The sequence below is a fragment of the Terrapene carolina genome, unplaced genomic scaffold, assembly GCF_002925995.2.
Source record: "Terrapene carolina triunguis isolate 2854851 unplaced genomic scaffold, T_m_triunguis-2.0 Scaffold746, whole genome shotgun sequence".
Lineage (NCBI taxonomy): Eukaryota > Metazoa > Chordata > Testudines > Emydidae > Terrapene > Terrapene triunguis.
Window position 1 is genome coordinate 787,060 of NW_020665097.1, and position 23,255 is coordinate 810,314.

Below are 23,255 nucleotides of genomic sequence, written 5' to 3' on the forward strand. Positions count from 1 at the left end.
GAAGCCAACATAGGTACATGCATGTAAGCACAGTCTTAGAGGCCTTGTTCAAAATGGCAATATGCCACAAGCTTCCGATCACTGCATAGTGAACTATCCTAGAAAAAAACACCCCTACTGATCAGACTTCAGGTGGCATCTGGTATCAGGCCATGTTTAAGAGGTCAGTAGTGACTCCTACGCCATACTGGTGTCCCTACTTCAGACCACCGTAGTAAACATTTTGAAATTCGACCCTGTGCCTCAACATTTACACTAGAACAGGTTTAACAAGCTGTTTGTCATATTAACACTCTGAGTTGCAAGATCTTGACAGAAAATTCTACATAGATGAATACCTATAGTTTAGAAGCTGTGCAGTTCTACTGTATACCGACAACTAGGCTAACTTCCACGTTATGGAAGAATGAATGCAAGTAGGGAGGAAGAAGTCAGGTTTATAAAGAAAACTGATCAGCTACAGCTACCAGCACTCTATATTCCAGGGAAGTTCCACAGATGTTGGAACCATTAAAGAAGCTCAAGGCAGCTTGTCCCAAAATGGTGCCCTGTCATCCAGCAGAGATGTGCCCCCCCTTTTCTACACATGCATCCATGATGGCGCATAAGCCAGCACAGATTTGTCTGTACAAAATTGGTTCAGTTTCCTGCAGGGGCACGCTTTGAAATATCATGGAAGTGTTAAACTTTTGATTTGTGAGCTTGACAAATATACTCAGAATTAAAAAGTCAGTGACTAACCTATGGCAACTTTAGGAAATATTTGTGAATATTCACAAGGCACAATTCAGTTGGAGATCTTGGAAGGGTTATATTAGCCTTATAGATGAGAACAAACGAAAGAGAAGTGACTTTTTCCAAATCAGCAGCAAAGTTGAGTGGAGTTCAGATCTCAGTGCAGCAGATCACAGCTATTGCACAGCATTGCTTCAATTTAGGAGGACTGCATTTCAAGGTCTCCACCTATTACGAGTATCACCAGAACACATACTACTCACCTCCACCTTCAGAAATTAAGGCGCACACAGGGGGGTAATATCAGTGTAGTGCTTTATCTCCACCCACCGAAAACATTCACCTTTAAGTGAAAGCATTTTACAAACAATACAATGTCGACACCACTTATTTTTGCTTTGCATTAAAAAGGAAGAGTAAAACATTGGGAAGAGTACTACAGTCACATGGAAATTATGCAGAATTTTACAGCATACACTGCAGAATTTTAAACCCTGGATTTGAGACTCCTTTTGCTTCCAGGAAGGCTGGCTAAGGGACAACCCACTTTTTTTAAATATATAAAAGTTTTACAGGGACGATAATAAGAGGTTTAATCTGCCGGATTGTGATTTAGTACGTAGTGCATTAGCACAATTTGTTTTGTACACATGCTCAAAGGAAATTCTTCTAGTACAAAGCCATCTAAAAACTTGGACTGCACAAAACCTAGCTACTAAAATGAAGGTTTGGTAAAAAAAAAAGAAAAATCTATTTCCAAAAACACTTTACAGAGAGAGGCTTTCAACTGCCATAACTAGGTGAAAGTTTAGTAGAATGATAACCAAAAACATACTATGAAGTTTCACAGATAGTTATGCTTTAAAAAAAAAACTTAATGCTGGGTCTTAAACAGGTCAGCTTCCCCATCCAGAGTCTACTCCAAGGGCTCATCCTCTTCTGCTGCAGTAACTCCTTTGCTTTCTTCCTCACCTCCTTCCAGCAGTTGCTCTTCCTCCTCAGCAGTGAGGGTTTCCTCTGCAACTTGTGAATTCTTCTCCTCTGTGCAGCCTGCTTCTACTTCTGCTTGTGCCTCTGCCTGAATCTCCTCTTGCTCCCCGTGATTCTCAGTTGCTTCTGCTTCTGGGTTCTCCGCTCGGTCTTGGCTTTCCTCATCTTTATTTTCTTCATCTTGGTTTTCTTCATCAATCTTGTTTCCATCTGCTCCTTCAGCTATTCCCTCCTCTGCATTTCCACTCGTTCCACCCTCTCCTTCCTCATGCTCCTCTTTCTCTTCTGGATCATCTGTGAAGGGATTCTCACCCTGTAAGTCAAGACAGAATTATGTTGAAGCTGTATTTGGACAGATTTGTGGCAGATGTTAGCTAAGACCTTCTCACTTAATTTCACACAAATGCCAGGTACATGAGATCCTCCTTCAGGGCATGAATATTTCTGATCACTAGGCTGGGACCAGCACTTGGAAGTTCTCTGTACCTGAAAGTATTTGTACAGAACCAGAGGGTTTAACCCTGGCCAGCTGTAAGTTAGTGAACCTTACAGCAGTGTGTGGTGAAGGCACCCATGAGGTTTGCCTTGTTACTGAGAGTTAATTTTATATTATGTGGAAGTTACTTGTAGGCCCCCCTGTTATTCCTTCTCCCAGCAAGGTCCAATAAACTATTGGAGTGCCATGCTTCTGCTGATATAAGCAGACTGCTTTCAGACCAACGAAGTTACAAGAAAAGTAAAAAGACTTGGTATACTTGGTCTATTGAAAGCAGAGCTGTTTGTAATGTCAGGAACAGGGGATGTTCATATTCTGGGAGTCCTCCTGACAAAGCTGAGCTATTGGAGACTTATTCTGTATCAAATGTAAAGTGACACTCTCCCATCCCCTATTTTAGAAGGTTTTTACCAGGCCTTGTCTATACTGAGAATTCATACCAGTTACAGACAGCAGTGTCACTGTACTGATACAAACCGGAAAAACTGTTATAAGCCAATGTTTGCATTGGTGCAAATCACCCCTTCTCAAAGCAGGGTGAGCTGCAGTGGCACACACTGCAGCTTAGTGTGGACAAGCAAAACTACAATAGGTGTATGTGGTGGTGCAGCTACACCAATGCCTACATTGGGGATTTCAGACAGCCAAGGGCTTAGTCTTGCAACCCATTTCCAATTCTGACGTGATTTAAGCAACCAACATTCAAGAAGTCTATCCATAGTAGAGTTGGTTACCAATCTAAAGATGGGGTTCCAAGTTACCCAATGCTGTGCAGCACCAATGCTAACTGACAGTTTGGAGAAGAACTACTAAAAACCAAGCTGTAACTGAAGACAGGAAGATACAAGCCTTGTTAGAATGCCAATGATATAGGCATTTTAAGTACTGACAGAAAGACAAGCTCAAACCATGAACACCACAGATCAGCAAAGCTATGGACAAATGCTATCACAAGTGGAAAGCAAGGCTTTCTAACGAGGTGCTTACTATTAGTTCCTAGCCATCATGCTTGGCAAGGTATTAGCCTTCAGAATGGTCACTAAACGCAGAGACAAGTGGTGACTTTTTGGTACTAGTCCTGGACTTTCCAGACAGTCCCAACCCATAGACCAACTACTTCCTTGGTATCAATGACAAGTTTTTGCGTTTATGTGGATCATAGGCCCCAACCTAAAAAGGAGAGGGTTACTCACCTTGTGTAGTAACTAAAGTTCGAGATGTGTGTCCCTGTGGGTGCTCCACTTCAGGGGTTGGCGAGTTCCGGTGCCATTGATCGGAGAGTTTTGGTAGCAGTGCCTGGTTGGGACGTGCGTGCGCAGTAGCGGTCTTGTGGCACTGTTGGCACCTCATCTAGTGCGCACACAGTCCGACCCCTTCAGTTTCTTTTCTACCGCCGAGTCTTTAATGCAAACTCTGAAGTAGAGGGGAGGAGGGTGGCAGTGGAGCTACTTCTTCGGGTGCTGACCCTGTGGGTGGGTCCACTTCAGGTGACTGTAAAGCAGTGCCCTACTGTGGATGGAAGGGCTTCCGAGTTGTATTCATAGTTGACGCTAGCACTGTTAGGCCTAGTATCACATCGGAGTCTGAGTTTTGCATTATTGCATAGCGATTAATGAACGTGTGTTTAGACGCCCAAGCGGTGGCCCAACATATCTCGGTGATTGGTAAATTATTTAAAAAGGCTGTTGAGGTCCACATTGATCTGTTCAAATGGGCTCCAATCTCTGTCTGGGATTCTCTTTTTTGTGGTTGATAGCACAGATGGATGCAATTTGAGATCCATTTTGAAAGTCTTTGTTTTGATATTGCGGATCCCTTTGACCTTTCAGCCATGGAGACGAAGTCTTCAGAATGGTTTCATTCTATCTAGGTAGAATGCTAATGCATGTCTAACATCTAGAATGTGGAGGATGGTCTCTTGTGTAGTCTCATGTGGTTTAGGGTAAGTGGTTGAGATGAAAGGATGATGAAACCTTGGGGACAAATTTTGGGTGTGGTCGTAGTGTCACTGTCTTTGAAGAATACAGTGTATGGCTGGTGGGCCATGAGAGCCTCTGTTTCACAAATTTGTCGCGCAGAAATAATCACGACAAGGAATGCAACTTTCATTGAGAGGTGTAGTAGAGTACAAGTCGCACGTGGGTTCGAATGGTATTTTGGTAAGGCCTCTAAGGAGCAGGTTTAGATCCCATGCTGGTGTGGAGTTGTGTATTTCTGAGTACATGTTCTGTATTCCCCATGAGGAAATGCTTTGTGATCGGGTGTGTGAATAATGAGACACCATCTATCTTATGATGGAAAGCAGTTATGGCTGCTAGATGTACTTTAACTGTACTTGTGGAGAGTACTGATTGCTTTAGTTCCAATTTGTATTCCAAGTTCAAATGAAGTGGTGCTGTAAGTGGAGTTATGCATTTGTTTTGGCACCATATGAAGAACCTCTTCCATTTCTGTAGGCAAGTTGCACAAGTGGCTGTCTTTCTGCTGGGTAAAACAGGTTTTACCTGTTCTGAGCAGGTTAATTCTTCGTGTTGGAACCATGCCTTCAGATCAAGTTTGGATGGAGGACTTGACCTTTGTCTTGTGAGAGGAGAGCCCGTCACAGCAAGAGCGTGTATGGTGTGCAGATTACCATGCAGATCAGGTATGGGAACCATGTCTGTCTGGGCCACATTGGGGCTATAAGTATGACCTTGGCTTCGCTGGTTTGTATCTTGTGTATTACTCTGGAAATTAAAGGTATCGGTAGGAATACGTATAGGAGAGATTCGTTCCATCTGATGAGGAAGGCATCCCCTAGGGATTGTGTTCCCAGTCCTGCATTTGGCATTTCATGCTACTACGAACAAGTCGATCTGTGGGAACCCCCACATGTGGAATGTGTTGTATGATGTTGTCATTCAGTTTCCCATTCTTGGGAAAAACTGTCTGCTTAACGTGTACGCCACTGTGTTCTGCCAACCTGGGAGACGTGATGATGTGTTTTATGGACCAGTTCCATATTTTTATGGCTTCTGTGCATAGGAAGTGAGATCAAGCTCCCACTGTTGGTTTATGTAAAACATATATGCAGTGTTGTCCATCGTGACTTTTGTTGTTTTGTTCTGGATTTTTGGGAGGAAATGGTTGCATGCGTTGTGAACCGTGTGTAATTCAAACAGGCTGATGTGTAAATGTGTCTCCATAGGAGACCACTTCCCTTGGATTGTATGTTGGTTTAGGTGGGTGCCCCAGCTGATCTGTTGTGATCAGTATGGATGATGGATTCTGCTGGAATGGGATCCCCACACATTCATTACAGTGGTGGACAAGACCATGAAATGTGTGTTGGACTTTTGGTGTTAGTTTTAGGATTTGTACAGTCTGTGCTTTCAGACATCCCTGTAGGCAGCACCTGTATAGTCAAGCATGTTTTACTACGAAGGTGGTGGCCGCTGTATGTCCCAGCAGTTGAAGGAAAGTGTGTGCTGATACCTCTCGGCTGTTTGTGACCACTGATATGAGAGTGGTCAATGCTACGAATCTGGTAACTGGCAACGATGCCTTGGCCTCTATGGACTCCAGGTGCGCTCCAACGAAGTCTAATTGTTGTACTGGGTTTAGAGTAGATTTCAGTTAGTTTATTTGCAACCCTAGGGTGTGAAAGAGGGTTATAGTCCTTGGGTAATATTTACTGTTTCTGCTTGAGTAGGTCATTTCAGTAGGCAGTCGTCTAGGTATGGGAAGATCAATATTCCCCATCGGCGCAAATGTGACGCAACAACTGCTAGGGTTTTGGTAAAAACTCTCAGGGTTCTTGAAAGTCTGAAAGTTAGCACTCTGTATTGGAAGTGGTCTTTCCCTACTGTGAATTGTAGAAACCTTCTGTGTGCGGGATGGATGGTGATAAGAAAATATGCATCTTGTAGGTCGAGGGCTGAGAACCAGTCCCCCTTTTCCATCACTGGGATAATTGAGTTCAGTGTGACCATTCTGAATCTGTGGATATGGACAAACTTGTTAAGTTTTCTGAGACCTAATATGGGTCTCCATGCACCGTTTTTCTTTTGAGTCAGGAAATAGTGGGAATAAAATCCCTTTCCGCTGTGCTGTTTTGGAACTTGTTCCATGGCATCCAGTTGTAGAAGATGCTTTATTTCTTGTCATAGAAGGTGCTTGCGAGAAAGGTCCCTGAAGTGGGACAGGGAGAGGGAAGGGGGACAGGTAGGTGGAATGGAGATAAAAGGGATGGCATAACCTGTTTGAGTGATCTCCAATACCCGGTAGTCTGTGGTGATGGAGGCCCACATATGATAGAATGGTCGTAGCCAATGACCAAAGGTCTGGGTTGGTGGTAGTACTGGTGCTAGTTGTTGGGGGGGCGGGGGGGGGGGGTCAGCCAGACTCTCGACCAACATTTCAAAATTGCGTCTTGGCTGGTGGTGCTTGGGATGCCGCGGACAGAGACTGGGAAGGACAGTGTCTTTGTGGCCGAAGTCTGTGTCTCTGGTTGTCATGTGGCCTCTGTTGTTGCAATGTATGGTCTGTTGCGGGAGTATGGTTGGCATCTCTTCTGTCTGTTTGTGGGTGTGTAAATGCCGAGGGTTCTCAATATCACTCGTGAGTCCTTCATGGAATGTAGGACTTCATCTGTCTTGACGGAGAACAGCTTGACCCTAATCAAAGGGGAGGTCTTCTATCTTAGTTTGGAGTTCTTACAGGATACGTTGAAGAACGTAGCCACAATGCTCTGCGCATTACTATTGCTATTGTGTGTGCAGCTGTGTCTGCGACATCAAGGGATGTTTGGAGCGCTGTTCTGGCTATGAACTGTCCCCTTATTAACGATTGCTTGGAATTGTTCCCTCTTGTCTTCAGAGATTTCACTGAGGAACTCGTTCAGTTTAACGTAATTATCGTGGTTGTATTTTGCTAGCAACATTGTGTAGTTGGCCATGCAGAATTGCTGAAGAATAGACTTTCTGCCCAAATAGAGCTATTCTCTTCCAATCCTTGTTTTGGAGTGTGGATCGGGATTGGAGTTGTTTACCCCTGGCTGGCGGCATCCACCACTAAGGAGTTGGGCTGTGGGTGTGAAAAAAAGCCCATTCCTTTATTAGGTACATAATACTTTGTCTGCAGGTTGGAAGAATAGTGGTGGGTGTTTGCCACACCGTTTCCATCAAGGCATCATTTATTGGCAGGGCTATCTTTACCATAGAAGAGGTATGTAAGATTTTTAAGAGTTGGTGTTGGGTCTCAGTTGCCTCCTCCAGCAGAATATTCTGCTGGTGTGCCATTCACCTGAACAATTCTTGAAAATGTTTAAAGTCACCTGCGGCAGTGGAAGGTGGAAGCATCACCCAGAGAGGACGATGAATTGTGAGCAAGTGAGGTATCTTGTTCTGTGGATTCCCCTCTATCGTCTCCAGTCTCCTCTGATGCCTCGGAAGGCTCTGGTAATGATGCTGTTGTTTAGCGTATATGTCTCCTCTGAGGAGTGAGAGGTTTGGAGAAAGGAGACTTGCAGGCTCCTCAGGATCCCATTGTGGTCATTGTATAGGGAATGGCATGGGAGGGCACATCCAGGGATTGGTGAGCCAAGGATACATGTCCCTGGTAAGCTGCTCTCTGGTTCTTGTGTAGGACATTGGTATCCGGTGCCTGATGAGAAGACTTCTTCCTCAAGGTCCTCCTCGTCTTCACTGGAAAATGGTGAAGCAGTAGGGGAATCTGGTTGGTCCAGTGCTGTTGGTACCAGTGAGCTATTGGTGCCAAACAGGGGCAATCTGGGAGTAGAGGTTACTTCCATGTCTGCCTTATGTGTAAGAGGACACAATGCCATTGTTTAGGGTGCTGTTTCTTTCTGTGCCAATGCTTTAAATAGTAGCTTGGTCAGTGCAGATGGTTTCTGCGTGGCCTTAGTCAGTGCTGGTGATGTCGTCCTTGATATCTCTGTGGACGGTTCTGATGAAGTTGGTGCAGGCATTGCCAGTGGCGAAGGCTGTGGCACCATGTCCTTTGTAGGAGTAGTCGGTGCCGTGGAGGAGGAGGCTATTTTGTGCCTACCACTGGACTCCTTTCCCCTACCGGCAGAGGTCCTGGTACAGAGGAGGTGCCTGTGCATCAAAGGTGCCCACTCTGCCTGAGGTTTGCACGGAGGGTAGATATCTCACTGGAAACCGTTGCTTTTTTAACTGTTCTCTGCTTGGGGAGGACGTGGCCCTTTTCCTTGATTTTGTAGAGGAATTAGCACTTGCTCAGTCCACCGAGGATGTACCCGGAGAGTCCCTTGTCGAGGGTTGTCCGGGATCTGAGGTGGACGTTAGGGATTTCTCCATTAAGATGACTTTAAGTCGGAGATACCTGTCTCTCCTCGCTCAAGCTTTGATGTTGCTGCAGTGAGCGCACTTTCGTGGTATGTGCGACTCACCTAAACAGCGGACGCATTGTGAGTGCCCATCTGAAATGGGCATTGCTTCCTTGCATGAAGTACGTCTCTTGAAACCTGGGGATCCAGGCATATTTTTGATGTCCCTCATAGGATGGGAAAAATGGGAGGGAATTTTTTTTTTTGGAGAATGAGCTGTCAAACAGGAATAACTGAAACTTAACTAACACTAATTTAACTGACTAATTATTTAGTTAAGACGCAGTTAGTAGTAATCTAACATCTTTTCTAGGATTTCTTTGATGTTGCTGGAGAGCTCCGTCTCTGGCCGAGGATGGTGGAGAAGAAACTGTAGGGGTCGGGCTGTATGCGCCCTAGATGAAGTGCCAATGGCAGCACGAGACAGCTACTGTGCATGCACACCCCAACCAGGCACTGCTAATGAAAATCTCTGATCAATGGCGCTGGAATGCACTGACACTTGAAGTAGAGCACCCACAGGGACAGCACTCTAAGAAGGTGGTTAAGTTGTTTATCTTTATAATATTCAATATCACTCTTCTGAAAGGGAGAGCAGGCCTGCTGCTAGTAAGCACTGCTCCTTACTTCTATCCCCCTGCCCCCGTCTTAATGCACAAAAGTAGTCTGAACTATGGGAGAGGGTATGCATCAAACATCTAGCTTTAACTTGAGCTTCTTACCCAGAAATCCATTTCAACACTAGCCAACTGTTTACAGCACCAAGGGAAGTCAAATTAGCAGCTCTTGAAAGTATATACTATCTTGAGTACTCAAACTGACACTAATTCCAACAGTAATAGGCTAACAATGCTACATTTTTGCTAGTGACCCTGACTACAAAACTGCTTAAATTCTATTCCATTCAACTGAAAAGGGACACATTTCTCATCCCTTGAAGACCTGGACTTTGCAGATGATGTCGCTCTCCTATCACATACCCAACAACATATACAAGAAAAAAATAACTCAACGCATTCAGCCAGCAAATTGGACTGAAAATCAACCGCAGTAAGACAGATATCATGACCTTTAATATTGCCTCACCATCATCAGTACGGATAGAGGATTATGTTCTCACCAATATAGAAACATTCACATATTTGGGCAGCACCATCAGCCAGGATGGCGGAACCAGCAAGGACATCTGGAACAAAAATCAATAAAGCCAGGAACACCTCCAGAAGCTTAAATACAGTCTGGAAATCAAAATATAACACCAAAACCAAACTCAAGATTTATCAGAGCTGTGTACTTTCAACACTACTTTATAGTGCAGAATGCTGCAGAATGAGAAAGTATGACATGTCCAAACGGTCTTCATTCCATACAATCTGCCTCAGAAAAATCCTCTGCATCTTTTGTCCCAGAACAATCTCAAACCAAGATCTATTGACAGTGCAGCCAAGAGGATCTGAGCACCATCATTGCCAGGAGGCGTTGGAGATGGATCGGTCATGTGCTTCAGACGGAAACTGATTCCATCACAAGAGTAGCAATAAGATGGACACCTGAAGGCAAATGAAAATGAGGCCACCTGAAAACAACATGGCGAAGAGCTGTGGAAGCCGACCTGAAAAACTTCGGGCACAGCTGGGAAACCATTGAAAGACTTGCCAGAAACAGACAGGAGTGGAGGAGGAGTGCCCTAAACGCCAGAGGCTTAATAGGAACATGATGATGATGAAACTGAAAATCTTAAAGGAAGAGCCTACCCCTGTTCATTCAGGAATTAGGAGCAACATTAAAAGGTGGGAGACAGTAGAGATGAGGAAGCTAGTCATACATACTATGGAAGTCCTTGAGCACCACTCAGCCAACCCTTAGGGATCTGACATTGTATTGGGAAAGTACTTTGGAACTTCAGCCTAAGAATTAGCTAGCAAGAAACTTAGTCCGCAAAAAGCAGGTAGTCCGAAAATTCTACAGTGCAGAAGCTGCGTGGCTCTCTGCTCAATCCAACTGAAAGCTGCTTTGCAGGTATTTACCTTCAAATATCGCTCCAATTTCTTGCTGATTAGTTTGTTATTGAGAATACTTCTTGCAACTACTAAAGATGATTTCTTGGACTGCTCCATCATGGCCTAAAGGGAACAGGAGTATTTAAAAGAAACCAGAGTTAAGTTTTGAACTGAGTCATGTAATACTTCAGTAGTTGCTTCTAGCCCAATGGTTCTCAAACTGGAGTCCGAGAGGGTACTCCAGGGGGTCCGCGAGTCATGTCTGGGGCCACTGGCCCCGCTGAGCAACTCCTCCCCCTCCCTCCCAGTGTCTCCTGCATGCCGTGGAACAGCTGTTCAGCGGCATGCAGGAGGCACTGGGAGGGAGGGGGAGGAGCAGGGATGGGGCGCACTCAGGGGAGGAGGCGGAAAGAGGTGGGGCAGGGTTGGGGCCTTGGGCTGAGCAGGGGTTGAGCACCCCCAGGGAAAATTAGAAGCTGGCTTGGGGGGGGGTTCCACAAAATATTTTAAATCAAAATGGGGGTCCTCAGGTTGCTCAAGTTTGAGAACCGCTGTTCTAGCCACGTTTATCAGTTATTGCAGACATGCTGAATGACTCTAGATGTGTTTGACACAACCAAGTTTCCTATCTGCCACCATTACCACTCCACCAAATTTAGTTTTCAGCGTGCTCCAGAATTTGTATTGACAATGCAGCGCTTTAGAGGTAATGGGCATGTGTGACTTTACATCCCATCTTTTCCTTGGTGCCAAGTGTGGCTTTTTTGGCCCTGGGGAGGGAATCTCATCTTTCAATCCTCTTGTGGGCAGGGGTAGAGGTAACATGAGCATTCTAAAAAAGCATACATAGTGGAGGGACATGGAGCACCTGAACAAGTCTGCACTGCATTAATTGGTAGTCATTTCATTGCTAACATGCTTTAGTGCTAATATTTAAATAGACATTGGGCTTCAAAATCAACACCTTCTTTAGATGTATGGGACAATTCAGAGCCATCTGCTCAGATTATCTATTTAAAGATTTAGGAAGGCTATTTATACATGTGAGGTTCTCTATAAAACCAGAAGAATCAAAACATCAGAGGATGGATTCTACAGCAAATGGGTTGCAGAAGATATGGGATCCTGCTAGCATGTTACACCGCTGTTCCTCACAATATGAAGAGATTACTTTTCTGCTGACCTCTTACAAGAGTGAAGATCAGTATTTTACAATACTAGACCACCATATTGCAGTATCACAACTATGAGCTGTTACCATAGAGACCACTACTGCAGAAAGCTTTAAAAAGGCTAGTCCTGGTTTTAGGTTCCATTTTCCCCACATAGCTCATAGGCTGTATGAATGCAATCATATCCAGTTTTTAGCATTCATCAGATTGTTTCATTAATTAAAACAAAACCCTGCAACCTGGGATTTACCATGCAGGGATAAGCTGATCTCCATATCTACCCAGCCAGCTATAGTGGTATATTGGCATTTATATATACACACACATTTAACCAGCTGCACGCTTACTCTGCGGTTGTGGTTGTGGTCAAGGGACTTCAGGTGCTTCTGGATAATTCCATACTGCATTGGGATGAAGAGGTCACATGCAGCACAGTGAGCAGCCTCCACCTTTTTAATAAAGTGTTCCATGCCAATATCTGAGGAGAGACAAGAGCTTTGTTCATCTAACTTGAGTTGTGGTGGCCACACCACACTTCAGGGAGTTTTGCAGTTTTTTCTGTGAGTTCACTTATCTTTAATATACTCAAGCACCCCTAGAGACTGTTTCCTACAATGTGATGCTCAGTCTTGACCAATAAGGATGGGGGGGAGCATTGCATAGCCATAGTCTAACAGACCTGAGGCCCAGAGTATGGCTGTACACCTCAAAGATGAATGCTGCTGGTCACTGCTGCATCAGTGCATTGACTATAGCATGCAAAATGTTTCCAGCTAGTTGATCACCAAGCTAGCTTGTAGTACACAATTGTGTCCTACATCAGTGGTTCTCAACCAGGGGTATGTGTAGCCCTGGGGGTACGCAGAGGTCTTCCAGGGGGTACATCAACTCATCTAGATACTTGCCCAGTTTTATAAAAAGCACTAGCAAAGTCAGTACATACGATTTGTTTATACTGCTCTATACTCTATACACTGACATGCAAGTACAATATTTATATTCCAATTGATTTTAGGATATGGTAAAAATGAGAAAGTAAGCAATTTTTCAGTAACAGTGTCCCATGACACTTTTTAAAAAAAATGTCTGATTTTGTAAGCAAGTAGTTTTTAAAGTCAGGTGAAACTTAGGAGTACGGAAGACAAATCAGACTCCTGAAAGGGATACAGTAGTCTGGAAAGGTTGAGCGCCACTGTACTACGTTACTTGCTGTTGACACACCTCAGTGCCATCTCTCCTAGAAAGAGGATAGGACTTTCCATTTAACTAACTTCTATATTTTACTCTAACATGAGAAATAAGGCTCCCGTATATGAATCTGCTGATTATTCTTGTGTGAATTTAGAGCTCTCCAAAATAAGAGCACATTACTATAGCATGCAAGGTAAATATTAAAGCATAAATATGGGAAAAGACTTCCCATCTTGCACAAAGTAGTCAAGTTGAAGAATCACCAGCTATAGACACGTGTTCCTGATCAATATTTCAGTTTTCCATGAGCAGCTTTTAAAAGCACGGTTCCACTCTGGAAGTTTACTATGCAATAAAAGGTGCCTCAGACAGACACTTCATGTCTGAATAGGATCAGATGATTTAAGTAACAAGAATACTTTACTCCTGTTGGCACTGTAGAGCAACTTCTATTTCTTCCTGTTTATCAGTCGTGTTTGCCATGTTACAATTTACATGGCACCGGTGGGACTGACTGGCAACAGCAATTAGGTTGTACAGGTTCCAAGAACCTAACCTGCTTTGCTAAACCTTTACTGGTGACAAAAACAAAGAAAGAATCTAGTTTGATTCTCAGATCTCAGGATAGCTTTAACCATGCTTTACTTGTGAAGTGTGCACATTTTAAAAACTCAGCATAACACAAAAAAGGAACCTCACAATGGCTTTTGTTTTTCCCCCATTTTCTGAGGGAAGTTGCACATTAAGGTAGCTTCACAAAAGAAAACAAACCATGAAGATGCAGGGAGACTTGCTATTACCTTGGGTAAGATCTTGGTCTTTATAGATCTGTTGGATAACTGCATTAATATCTTCAATTGCTTTACGGCGTTCTTCGGTTTTCTTTGTTTTGTTAGCAACGTAATCCTGTATTGTACAAAAATATTTGTTATTAACTTCAGCTGTACATCTGACCATTAAATGTGACCATCAAAAATGCAAAGCACAGCATGTATTGTACTTACTCTACACTGCAGTTGTGCCTTTCATCAGGGCATTTCAAGACCTTTGCAGCCCCTTAACCCAGCCCTAACTGTTCTCTTGAAGGTAGTCAAGGACTGTCTGCACTTTATAGATGATAAAGTGCAGAGAACTCAGATCCTGATGCCCAATCCTGTGCTCTAAATCACACCTGTAGTAGTAGTTTCACATCTAAGTTTTCATAGTCTTGACCAGGGGTCTCAAACACGCGGCCCGTGAGCTCCTCGCGGCCCCCCCGCCCTCCCCCAGCATTTACCTAGAGAGGCTCCGGCCCGATGCGCAGCGGGGGCTCAGGATAGGGGGTCGGGGTGCAGGAGGGGTGCGGCAGGGGGTTGGGGTGCAGGTTCAGAGCAGGGGGTCAGGGTGTGGCAGGGGGTTGGGGTGCTAGAGGGGTTTGGGGGGCGGGCTCTGGCCTGGAGCGCACCTGGGGCCGGGCAGGCTCCCTGCCTCCCTGGCCCCGCACCGCTCCAGGAAGTGGCCGGAACCTGGGGAAGGGGGGGCACATGGGTCTGTGTGTTGCTCTTGCTTCAGGCAGCACCCCAGGCAGAACTCCCATTGGCTGCGGTTCGGGGAAGGGGTTGGAATGGGGGCAGGGAAGGGGTGGGAAGAGGCGGGGCAGGGGCAGGGCCCCATGGAAGGGGTGGAGTGGGGGTGGGGCCGAGGGTGGCGGGGGGGAGGTATCAGTAATGCGGCCCTGGGGCCAATGTACTAGTCCTCATGTGGCCCTCGTGGTCATTTGAGTTTGAGACCCCTAGTCTTGACTATTTGAACTATCCAAAGTTTTTGTTTGTTTGTAATTTTTTTTTTTTTAGGTCTCCGACAACCAACATGAAATAAAGGTGCACTGTATAGCCTGAAGTAATGGGAAACTTAACCAAAGATTCACCTGGAGGAAGTCAGCTGTCTGCTGAGGCAGTTTTGTTCCAACAAATTTGAAATGCTCCTTGTGGAATTTGCTTTCCAGATGAACATTCATCTCATCCTCATAGAAGGTCCGATATTTGCACAGCGAACAAACAAATTGAATCCTACCAAGAGAAAGTTAGAATCAAGTGAGAAATCAAACCCCAAGCCCCAGGGTTCCATTCCAGGCTCCCCATCAGCTTGACAATACTAGTCATTTCCTACTAGTACTTAGCGGTACAATTAAAAAAGAGCACAGCTCATTCAAGAGGACAAGTCTTATACCTGGGTTGAATGGTCACATCCTTCCTACAGGTTTTAATATAGATTTTAAGGCCAGAAGGGACCATTAGCAGTAATTAGTCTGACATCTCGTATAACCAAGGGCAAAGAATTGCAGTAATTCCTACACCAAGCCCAATAACTTATGGGACAGCTAGAGAGGATTTTAAGAAGGATGTCTGTCTTGATTTAAAGATTTTTTTTTTTCCATAATGTAGAATCCATCACAGCCTGTAAGTTGCTCCAATGGTTAATTATCTTCAATGTTACAGTTGTGCAACTTACTTCATGTGAACTTCTAAAGTTTCAGCTTCCAGCCACTGGATCTCATTATGCCTTGGTCTATTAGATTAAAGAGCCCTACGGTCAGAGAGCTCCCTGTGTAGGTAACTAAGGGCTTAAAGAGGATTCTCTCAGTCCACCTATTTAGTTTATCAAATATAAGGCTAAGCCTCACTGTAAGGCAGGTTTCCAATCTGTGACTTATTCTTTTGACATTTCTCTGAACCTTCCCCAATTTTCCAGTATTATTATTATTATTTTTTTCCAAAAGAAGTGGACACCAGACCTGGACAATATTCCAGCAGTGGTCTCAGCAGAATCATTCACAGAGGGGAAGGTACTGATTAGAGTTCTCCATTTTATAATTAGCTAACAGTCATTTGTACTTTTGCCTTACCAGCTCCCTATGAGGTGTTAAGCCAATTTTACAGATGATGGAGAGACTAGTACAGAGAAGTTCAGGTAACTACTCCTGGTTTTACAAACAAGTCAGTGGTAGAGCCAGGGACAAAAGCCAGAACCTAGATGCCGAGGCCCATGTTCTAAACATTAGGCAATCCTCCCAGAATTCTCAGACAGGATGTATACTGTGTCACTGGAAGAGGAAGATGTACCTTTCTACCATGCGATCCCGATGCCTCTTTTTCTGCCTCTCTTGAGTTTTCTTGCCTGCCTGCAATTTGCGCTTGATTTGACTGATCTCTTCTTGAATTGTTAAAGCACCTAGATGTATAAAGCAGGTTGTGTTTCAGGGCACTATTTGTGGACACCAACTGATTAAGAGGATTCACCTAGACAAGTTTAGTAGCCAACTTGACTGACCCATATAGCTCAGAGATGACAAAGTTATAGTGAAATGTTGGAAAGAGCTGCTCCCTTAACAATTCCTGCTGTTGGCCAATTAAAAAAGGAGCATTGCTAGTCTATTAACACATCAAACTATCCCATGGACTCTACTCTAACCAAATAAAACGAGGAGTCTTTGTGGCACCTTAGAGACTAACATTTATTTGGGCATAAGCTTTTGTGGGCTATAACCCACTTCATCAGATGCATGGAGTGGAAAATATAGTAGGCAGGTATAAATACACAGCCCTTGAAAAGATGGGAGTTGCCTTACCAAAAGAGTGAGTGAGTGAGTGAGTGAGTGAGTGGTCAGTGCTAACGAGGCCAATTCAACGTGGCCACATCCACCCTAATTTAATTGGCCTCGTTAGCACTGACCCCCCACTCGGTAAGGCAACTCCAATCTTTTCATGGGCTGTGTATTTATACCTGCCTACTGTATTTTCCACTCCATGCATCTGATGAAGTGGGTTATAGCCCACAAAAGCTTATGCCCAAATAAGTGTTTTACTCTCTAAGGTGCCACAAGGACTCCTCGTTGTTTTTGCTGATACAGACTAACACGGCTACCCCTCTGAAACTTCTAACCAACTAGTATTTCTCTAAGGTACTTATAGAGCCCCATTCTTATAGCAGCTGAGTGCCTCACAGTCTTTAACACCCCTATCAGACAGCGAAATACTTTATTACTATATTACAAATAAGGAACAAAGTAAGAGAAACTGAAACACGTACCCAAGGTCACATGTCTGTGGCAAAGCAAAGATTTGAACCCAGGTCTCCCAAGTCCCAGGCTAGCACCATAACCACTAACCGTCCTACCTTGTCCATGGGACCCCTCTTCTTCATAGCAGAGGGGCACACTATAAATCTCACATGAGACCTATAGCACTGGCTAGGAGTCACCAGATGCTGTGCTGGATTTCTCTATGTTTCCTAAAGCACCTCAATCATGACCCGTAACATCCCCTAGTATTCTAGGCCTAGCAGTGTGCCAACAGACAGATATCCACTAGGGATTATGTACTGTGTACAGAAACCAGTGCAAGCTCTAGAGTGATGAAAGATTAGAGCTTTAACTCAGATCATCATAATCCACCACATAGATTTGTGTACAAGCTACAGCTCAGAGAACAAAAGGAGCAAGACAGTGCCTGAACCAAGTCAGACTATTACTTGGAGCCATTTCCTCCACAGCAGAGTCCTTTATTGGCAGAAGGTTTATGCTGTACAGAGGTGTAACGTCTGAAGAGCCTTAGCACATCCCTTGATGATGAAGTTCTTGGCTCATTTCCCAAGAACGCTTTTAAAGAATTACATTCAGACTCACCTTTCTCAGAATCTTTTCCTTCTTCATCTTCACCTTCACCCTCCTAAAATACAATTTCAAGAGGTTATCAGCAATCCCTAGCTATAACTTTTGTTTGTCTTACAGAGAAAGTGAGCACCTACTAGTTTTACATCTCTTAACCATCCTGCTCCCCAAAGAGACTCCCTCCTGACTTCAGATAGCAGGGTTCCCTGTCTGAGGAACACATTTAGCCTGCGGTTTGGCAACAGTACTACACTGTTGATTTCTAGGTTTCCTCCCTCTATTCCTAGTCACATATTTTCAGCTCTTTGGAGCAGGGCCTGTCTTGCTATGCACCTGTACAAGTATCCTCATACCTTCTATGGGTCATCTCGATTATCACTTCAAAGGTTTTTTTTTCTCCTGCTGATGATAGCTGATCTCAATTGATTGGCCTCTTACAGTTGGTATGGCTACTTCCACCTTTTCATGTTCTCTGTATGTATAATTATCTTCTGTGTGTTCCATTCTATGCATCCGAAGAAGTGGGCTGTAGCCCACGAAAGCTTATGCTCAAATAAATGTGTTAGTCTCTAAGATGCTACAAGTACTCCTGTTCTTTTAGTGCTCCAATCAATCTCTGTTGGGGCCTGCAGGTATTACCGCAATACAAAATAAGTAATCTAGGGAGGATTTACAACCTTCAAGCTTTCTTACATGAGGATCCAATCCCCCCCACTCCTCACCAATCCCAGCTCTCTACAACTGAAAGGTAAGAAGTGGTTCCCACTCATTGCAGGAAGATTCATTTGGTTTTTAATGCTGCCACCACAACATTCTGCCCTCAACTCTAGTTACATGGCCACTCATCCACTTCCCTCAAGCATTATTGTCTTTACTGTAAATTACAAGTGTCAGTTTCACTTACAGCTTTGGAGCCCTCCTTCTCTGCTGCTTCTCCTTCAGTCCCTTCCTCTGAAAAGCACATCACAAATGGTCACCATACAAAAAGTAACAGTTGGGGAGCTCAGAAAAGAATGGTATTAACAACTTTACCACCAAATTAAATATTCAAGAGAAATTGAAATGTCAGAGCCAATTACTACCTGAAACAAAGGCATTCTGATAACTTCACACGACTAAGAGCTAACTCATTAGTAGTTGTCACCAGAGAGATTCTTACCATTCTCAGAGTCGGAGTTGTCAGAGCCATCAGTTTTTGCTGCCTTGCTGTCAGGTTCATCAGTGCTGTCAGTTTGTTTTCTCTTCTTAGAGGTAGGGTCCTTCTTGATTTTCTTTTTCTGTGACTAGAAAGGAAAATATCAGTCCCCAAATGTACATTCTGAGACCATCCCCTGCCAGCAGCAAATAAGTCTGCATTAAGCCACCTTAAAAGGTCTTTATATTGAACTAAACTTCCCAGAAAACAGTTATGCTTCTGACAGGCAAAGTTAGTCAAACAGATAACATTTTGCACAGTCCTTCACAGCAACCTTCCTTCAGCATATCAGATTAAACCACAAAACTATAGCACATTTACTTTCCTAGCTTTACAATAAGAGCATCAAGATTAAACACTCTGGATGCTAAGACTGCACTATGAATGAATGTGGCCTCTTCAAACCATTTAGAAAACAGTAAGATGCCAAGCAAATAATGCACAGAGGTACAAATTACACTGTGGAAACTAAGTATGGTATTTCAGAGAATAGGGCCCTTTGCACTCAGAGCTGGACAGTGTAGTTTGTTGGGAAGTGAACAGTCTCTATATGAGGTAAATGGGTGGGAGGGGATTGCACAGGTACTTACTTTAAAGTCTGCGTCCCACATTTTCCAGTTTCTCCTCATTCGTTGTTTCATGCCGCCTCCTCCAAAGCGCATGTTTCCAGAGAAACCTCGCATTCCCTGGAACATGCTGAGTTCTGGGATAATGTTGTGGGAGAAGAGGGATGGGAGCCTAGAGGAGCCGTGGGGGCCATGGCCCCGCCCTCCCATTGGCTGTGGCGGCTCATTCCACTGTCCGCCCATGTGCCCGGAATATGAAGATGCCATGGGTCTGTTATTTCGCCCGTCTCTGGCCCAGTTCTGACCCCGCTGGCCAAAGTTGTCCCGTGCTCTGTTCTGGTACTGGTCCCTGTGGTTCCCATAGAAGCTGTCATAGCAACCTTCATAGGCATTTTCGGTGTCATGTTCAGCCTCACTGTAATCATAGCCGGATCTGTATAGATCACGGTCATTCAGTGAAGACCTTGAGTCGTAGGACTCATATGTATTATACCTGCAAGAGTCGCACAGCAAGCAAGGAATCCAGTCAGTAGCATATAAGGCACCACATTACAGTCTGCCGAGAAATGGCAGCAGAAAGATTAAACAAAAACAACAGAACTGTTCATCTCATTTATATAAAAAAAGGCTCTGAGGTTTCACTCAACATGGGAGTTTTTCCGTGTGATACAGCAGCGGGAGAACAGCATAAAAAGAATGGCAAGGACCAGCAGGGATTCAGTTCAACCTCAGTCCATCACTGAAGGACCACAGATATCTAGTCAGATTTATATGTGCCTAACGTGCCAGGAAGCCCACACCAAACTAATCTTCAATTTCTCTTAAAATTACTAAAACAATAAGGTGCCATCAGACTCCTTGAAGACTAACAGATTTATTTGGGCATAAGCTTTCGTGGGTAAAAATCTCACTTCTTCAGATGCAAATTACTCTTAAAATTACTGTATCACACACTGAGCTTTTTTAAAAAGAAAAGTTCCCAAGCTGAGCAAAGGTACCTCAGTTAGCGGTAGCTGTGGATTTTCAACTGTGCAGACATTCAGATTTTCTGATTTCAATTTAATACATTCACCACCCGCCCTCTATTTAGCTATGCTTAAGTCAGACTGAACAATCCAAGTAGTTAAGAACAAATGCAGAGCTAGTTAGGCCACAAAGTAATAGTCCCACTTTTCTTCCCCCACTCTATTCTGAATTGTTAGGAGGAACGGCTTAATTTAGGCCTCGTATACACAAGAAAGTTTCTGTGTATAATGCATGGTGTGAATTTAAGCCAACAGTCATACTGGTAAAACCTCCTCATGTGGGCATTTATTCTGGTATAAGAGTGCCTTTTCTTGATTTAGCTTGTGCCTCTTGGGAAGGGTTTTTACCAAGTCAACTTTCCCATGTAGACATGACTTTAGAGTTATTACTGGCCACTGTAGTTTCCACAAAACCAGTTTTTAACCAGGACAGTTTCAGAAGAAAAATACAAAACCTGCAGAGGAGATTTAGACTTAAATTCTGTAATATCTAAAGTAGTGCCTCTGTACATCTTATGCAGTGGCTGACAGACTCAATTTGCAGCAAAGATGATATATCAGAGTTTAAGGGGAGGCTCCACACTCTTCATGATAACATGCTACTTTACCAGATGTGCCATAGTGTGAGGGAAATCCACACTCACCAAGACAGAACACAAACAGGTTCACACATTACACAAGGAAACAAGAACACAATGTCAAACTAGCACTGAGGCACAAACCCCAGTAGTTATGCTCTATAGCAAGGTCTTGAAAGCAAGGAAATTGGAAGGAAACAATGGCTGGAGGCGGAGACACTAACTCCAAAGCCAAAGAGAGCCATTCCATCTACTGATATTAGAAGAATCATCCAGATTAGCAATCACCACAAATCCTCAGAGGGTAAAGCTACAAGTGCCAATTTACAGTAAATCAGAGCTTTCAACTGCAGCAACTGAACAGCCCTCCCCACACTCTGCTTTTTAGGAAATGAGACTGAAGGCTAAAAACTGATGTTTTCTAAACCACTAATTTCATCCTTTTGTCCCTTAAATGGTTTACTACATTCACTCTGGATATTTGATAACTTTTCTCCAGCAAGAGCTAGAATCTGTTAACAGGACTGGGTTACGAGCCAAGTATCATCTATCATGACAGAACTACGCATGGTATCTTGCCTGATGTTTGGGGCTTGGAGCAGAAGATCCCAATTGTGTGATGTCTGAATAATGGACAAGGGCTGGAACATCAAATTCAAAGTGCTCATCTTATGAAATTAGAACCCAAGAGTTTAGTCAATTAAACTATTCACCTGCTGCCTTGCAACAGTCCTTTCCACTCCCTACAAGAGAGGTACAGATTCATAGATGAGGCCAGAAGATGCCAGTGTAATCATCTATTATCTCAAGTATAACAGGCCAAAGAACTTCCCTATAGCATCTCTTTTAGAAAAATATCCAATCTTGAATTAAACGTTTTACCCTTGGTAAGTTGTTCCAATGGTTAAATACCATCACTGTTGAAAGTTTGCACCTCAATTTCTGTCTAAGATTTGTCTAGTTTCAACTTGTTTACCTTTGTCTACTAGATTAAAGAGGCTGCTATTATCAAATATTTTTCCCCCCCAAGATGGATTTAAAAAACAACAACTCTGATGTACTTTACATGAGTGCTTTTAAACAGAGTACTCTACCAAAATCTATGTGATGCAAGACTTCAGAGGAGTAATTCCTTAAAACTTTGTGAAGCCTACTGTACATTTGTCCTCTATTCCATAAACACGTAGCAATTTTACAATATTCAAAAGTCATATGCTACTAGTAATTACTATTGAATTATACTTTTGGTAAACATATCCCAAGTTCTTGTGATAAACTTTTTATAAAAAGTTTTTATAGTTTTAAACTTGGTTGGTTAAAACAAAGTACAGATGCAACAATAGCTGACTGCAAACAAACCGGAATGCACTCCAACATAAAAGGATAATAATGTATAAAAGTCTCTTGCAGGACATTTCTTACTACTAACAAGCTATGCTTTCATTCTAGAGAAGAGGTTCTGGTTTGCTTACATTATATGGAATTTAGTTTAAGTTATTTTGACAATGTCTCTGAACAGTAGCAGATAAACTTCAAGTTCTCTACAAAATATAGATGTCTCCTCTACATAGATGTAAACCTGCTACTGTTCAAATACATACTTGTACATAAGCAAAATACTCAGAAATGGATTTGCTGGGATGAATTAATATTTCACATAAACCTAGAATGAACAGCAGTGTTGTAGAAGTATTAAATTTCAAAATGAGTTTATATTCAAAATGTAACACGAGAAAATCTTTGTGAAGTGAACAGTCCTTATTAGTACTGCATATACTTTGGATTTAAAACATGGTCAAAACCTCACTTGATCTTTTCTGGACATCTGTACTGTATTCCCAGCCAGCAACCCAAAACTGGAACAAAAACGTCACTTTTAGATTAACAATTAAGCTTAAAATCAAATGAGGGACACAGGCAAATGAATGTTGTGGCAATGCTATAGAAATGAAATACATCAGCAGGCTCCCAGATATAGAAATATTAAGGAATCCCTTCTTTATTCATCTCCAGTTTAAAACTGTGAGAAGATTTCCCCCCGCCCCAAGTTAAACATATCCTACTACTGCTGTAAAGATTGCATCACAGTTCAAGTACCTGTCACCAGACTATTAAGACTTCACTACTCAAACTGGGATACAAATGACTTATTTCAAAAATATAAACAAAAGAAGGAAAATCCAGCTAAACCAATTCCCTTTATCCATCTGTTCCTCTTGGAGAGCCAAAATGTGAAGACACAGTGAGAATGAGGTCAAAATGAGAAAGAAGTGAGAGGTAGCAACTCTGATAGTCAGCAGAAGTTTAGAG

General features: G+C 43.3%; 1 protein-coding gene across 3 annotated transcripts in view; it reads right to left on the reverse strand.

Annotated features, from left to right (window-relative positions):
- Nucleotides 1–1,033: 1,033 nt before the first annotated feature.
- The window catches only part of AKAP8L (A-kinase anchoring protein 8 like), a 40,179-nt gene continuing 17,957 nt past the window's right edge, over nucleotides 1,034–23,255 (reverse strand). For all 3 annotated transcript variants that reach the window (XM_026660266.1, XM_026660267.1, XM_026660265.1), the window contains 10 exons: nucleotides 19,367–19,835; nucleotides 18,741–18,864; nucleotides 18,486–18,532; nucleotides 17,597–17,639; nucleotides 16,035–16,143; nucleotides 14,840–14,981; nucleotides 13,734–13,839; nucleotides 12,090–12,220; nucleotides 10,598–10,693; nucleotides 1,034–2,038 (listed from right to left, as the gene is read on the reverse strand). In XM_026660266.1, coding sequence (XP_026516051.1) covers nucleotides 1,652–2,038; nucleotides 10,598–10,693; nucleotides 12,090–12,220; nucleotides 13,734–13,839; nucleotides 14,840–14,981; nucleotides 16,035–16,143; nucleotides 17,597–17,639; nucleotides 18,486–18,532; nucleotides 18,741–18,864; nucleotides 19,367–19,835 — 1,654 coding nt within the window. In that variant the 3' untranslated portion in view covers nucleotides 1,034–1,651. The remainder of the gene's footprint in view (nucleotides 2,039–10,597; nucleotides 10,694–12,089; nucleotides 12,221–13,733; nucleotides 13,840–14,839; nucleotides 14,982–16,034; nucleotides 16,144–17,596; nucleotides 17,640–18,485; nucleotides 18,533–18,740; nucleotides 18,865–19,366; nucleotides 19,836–23,255) is intronic.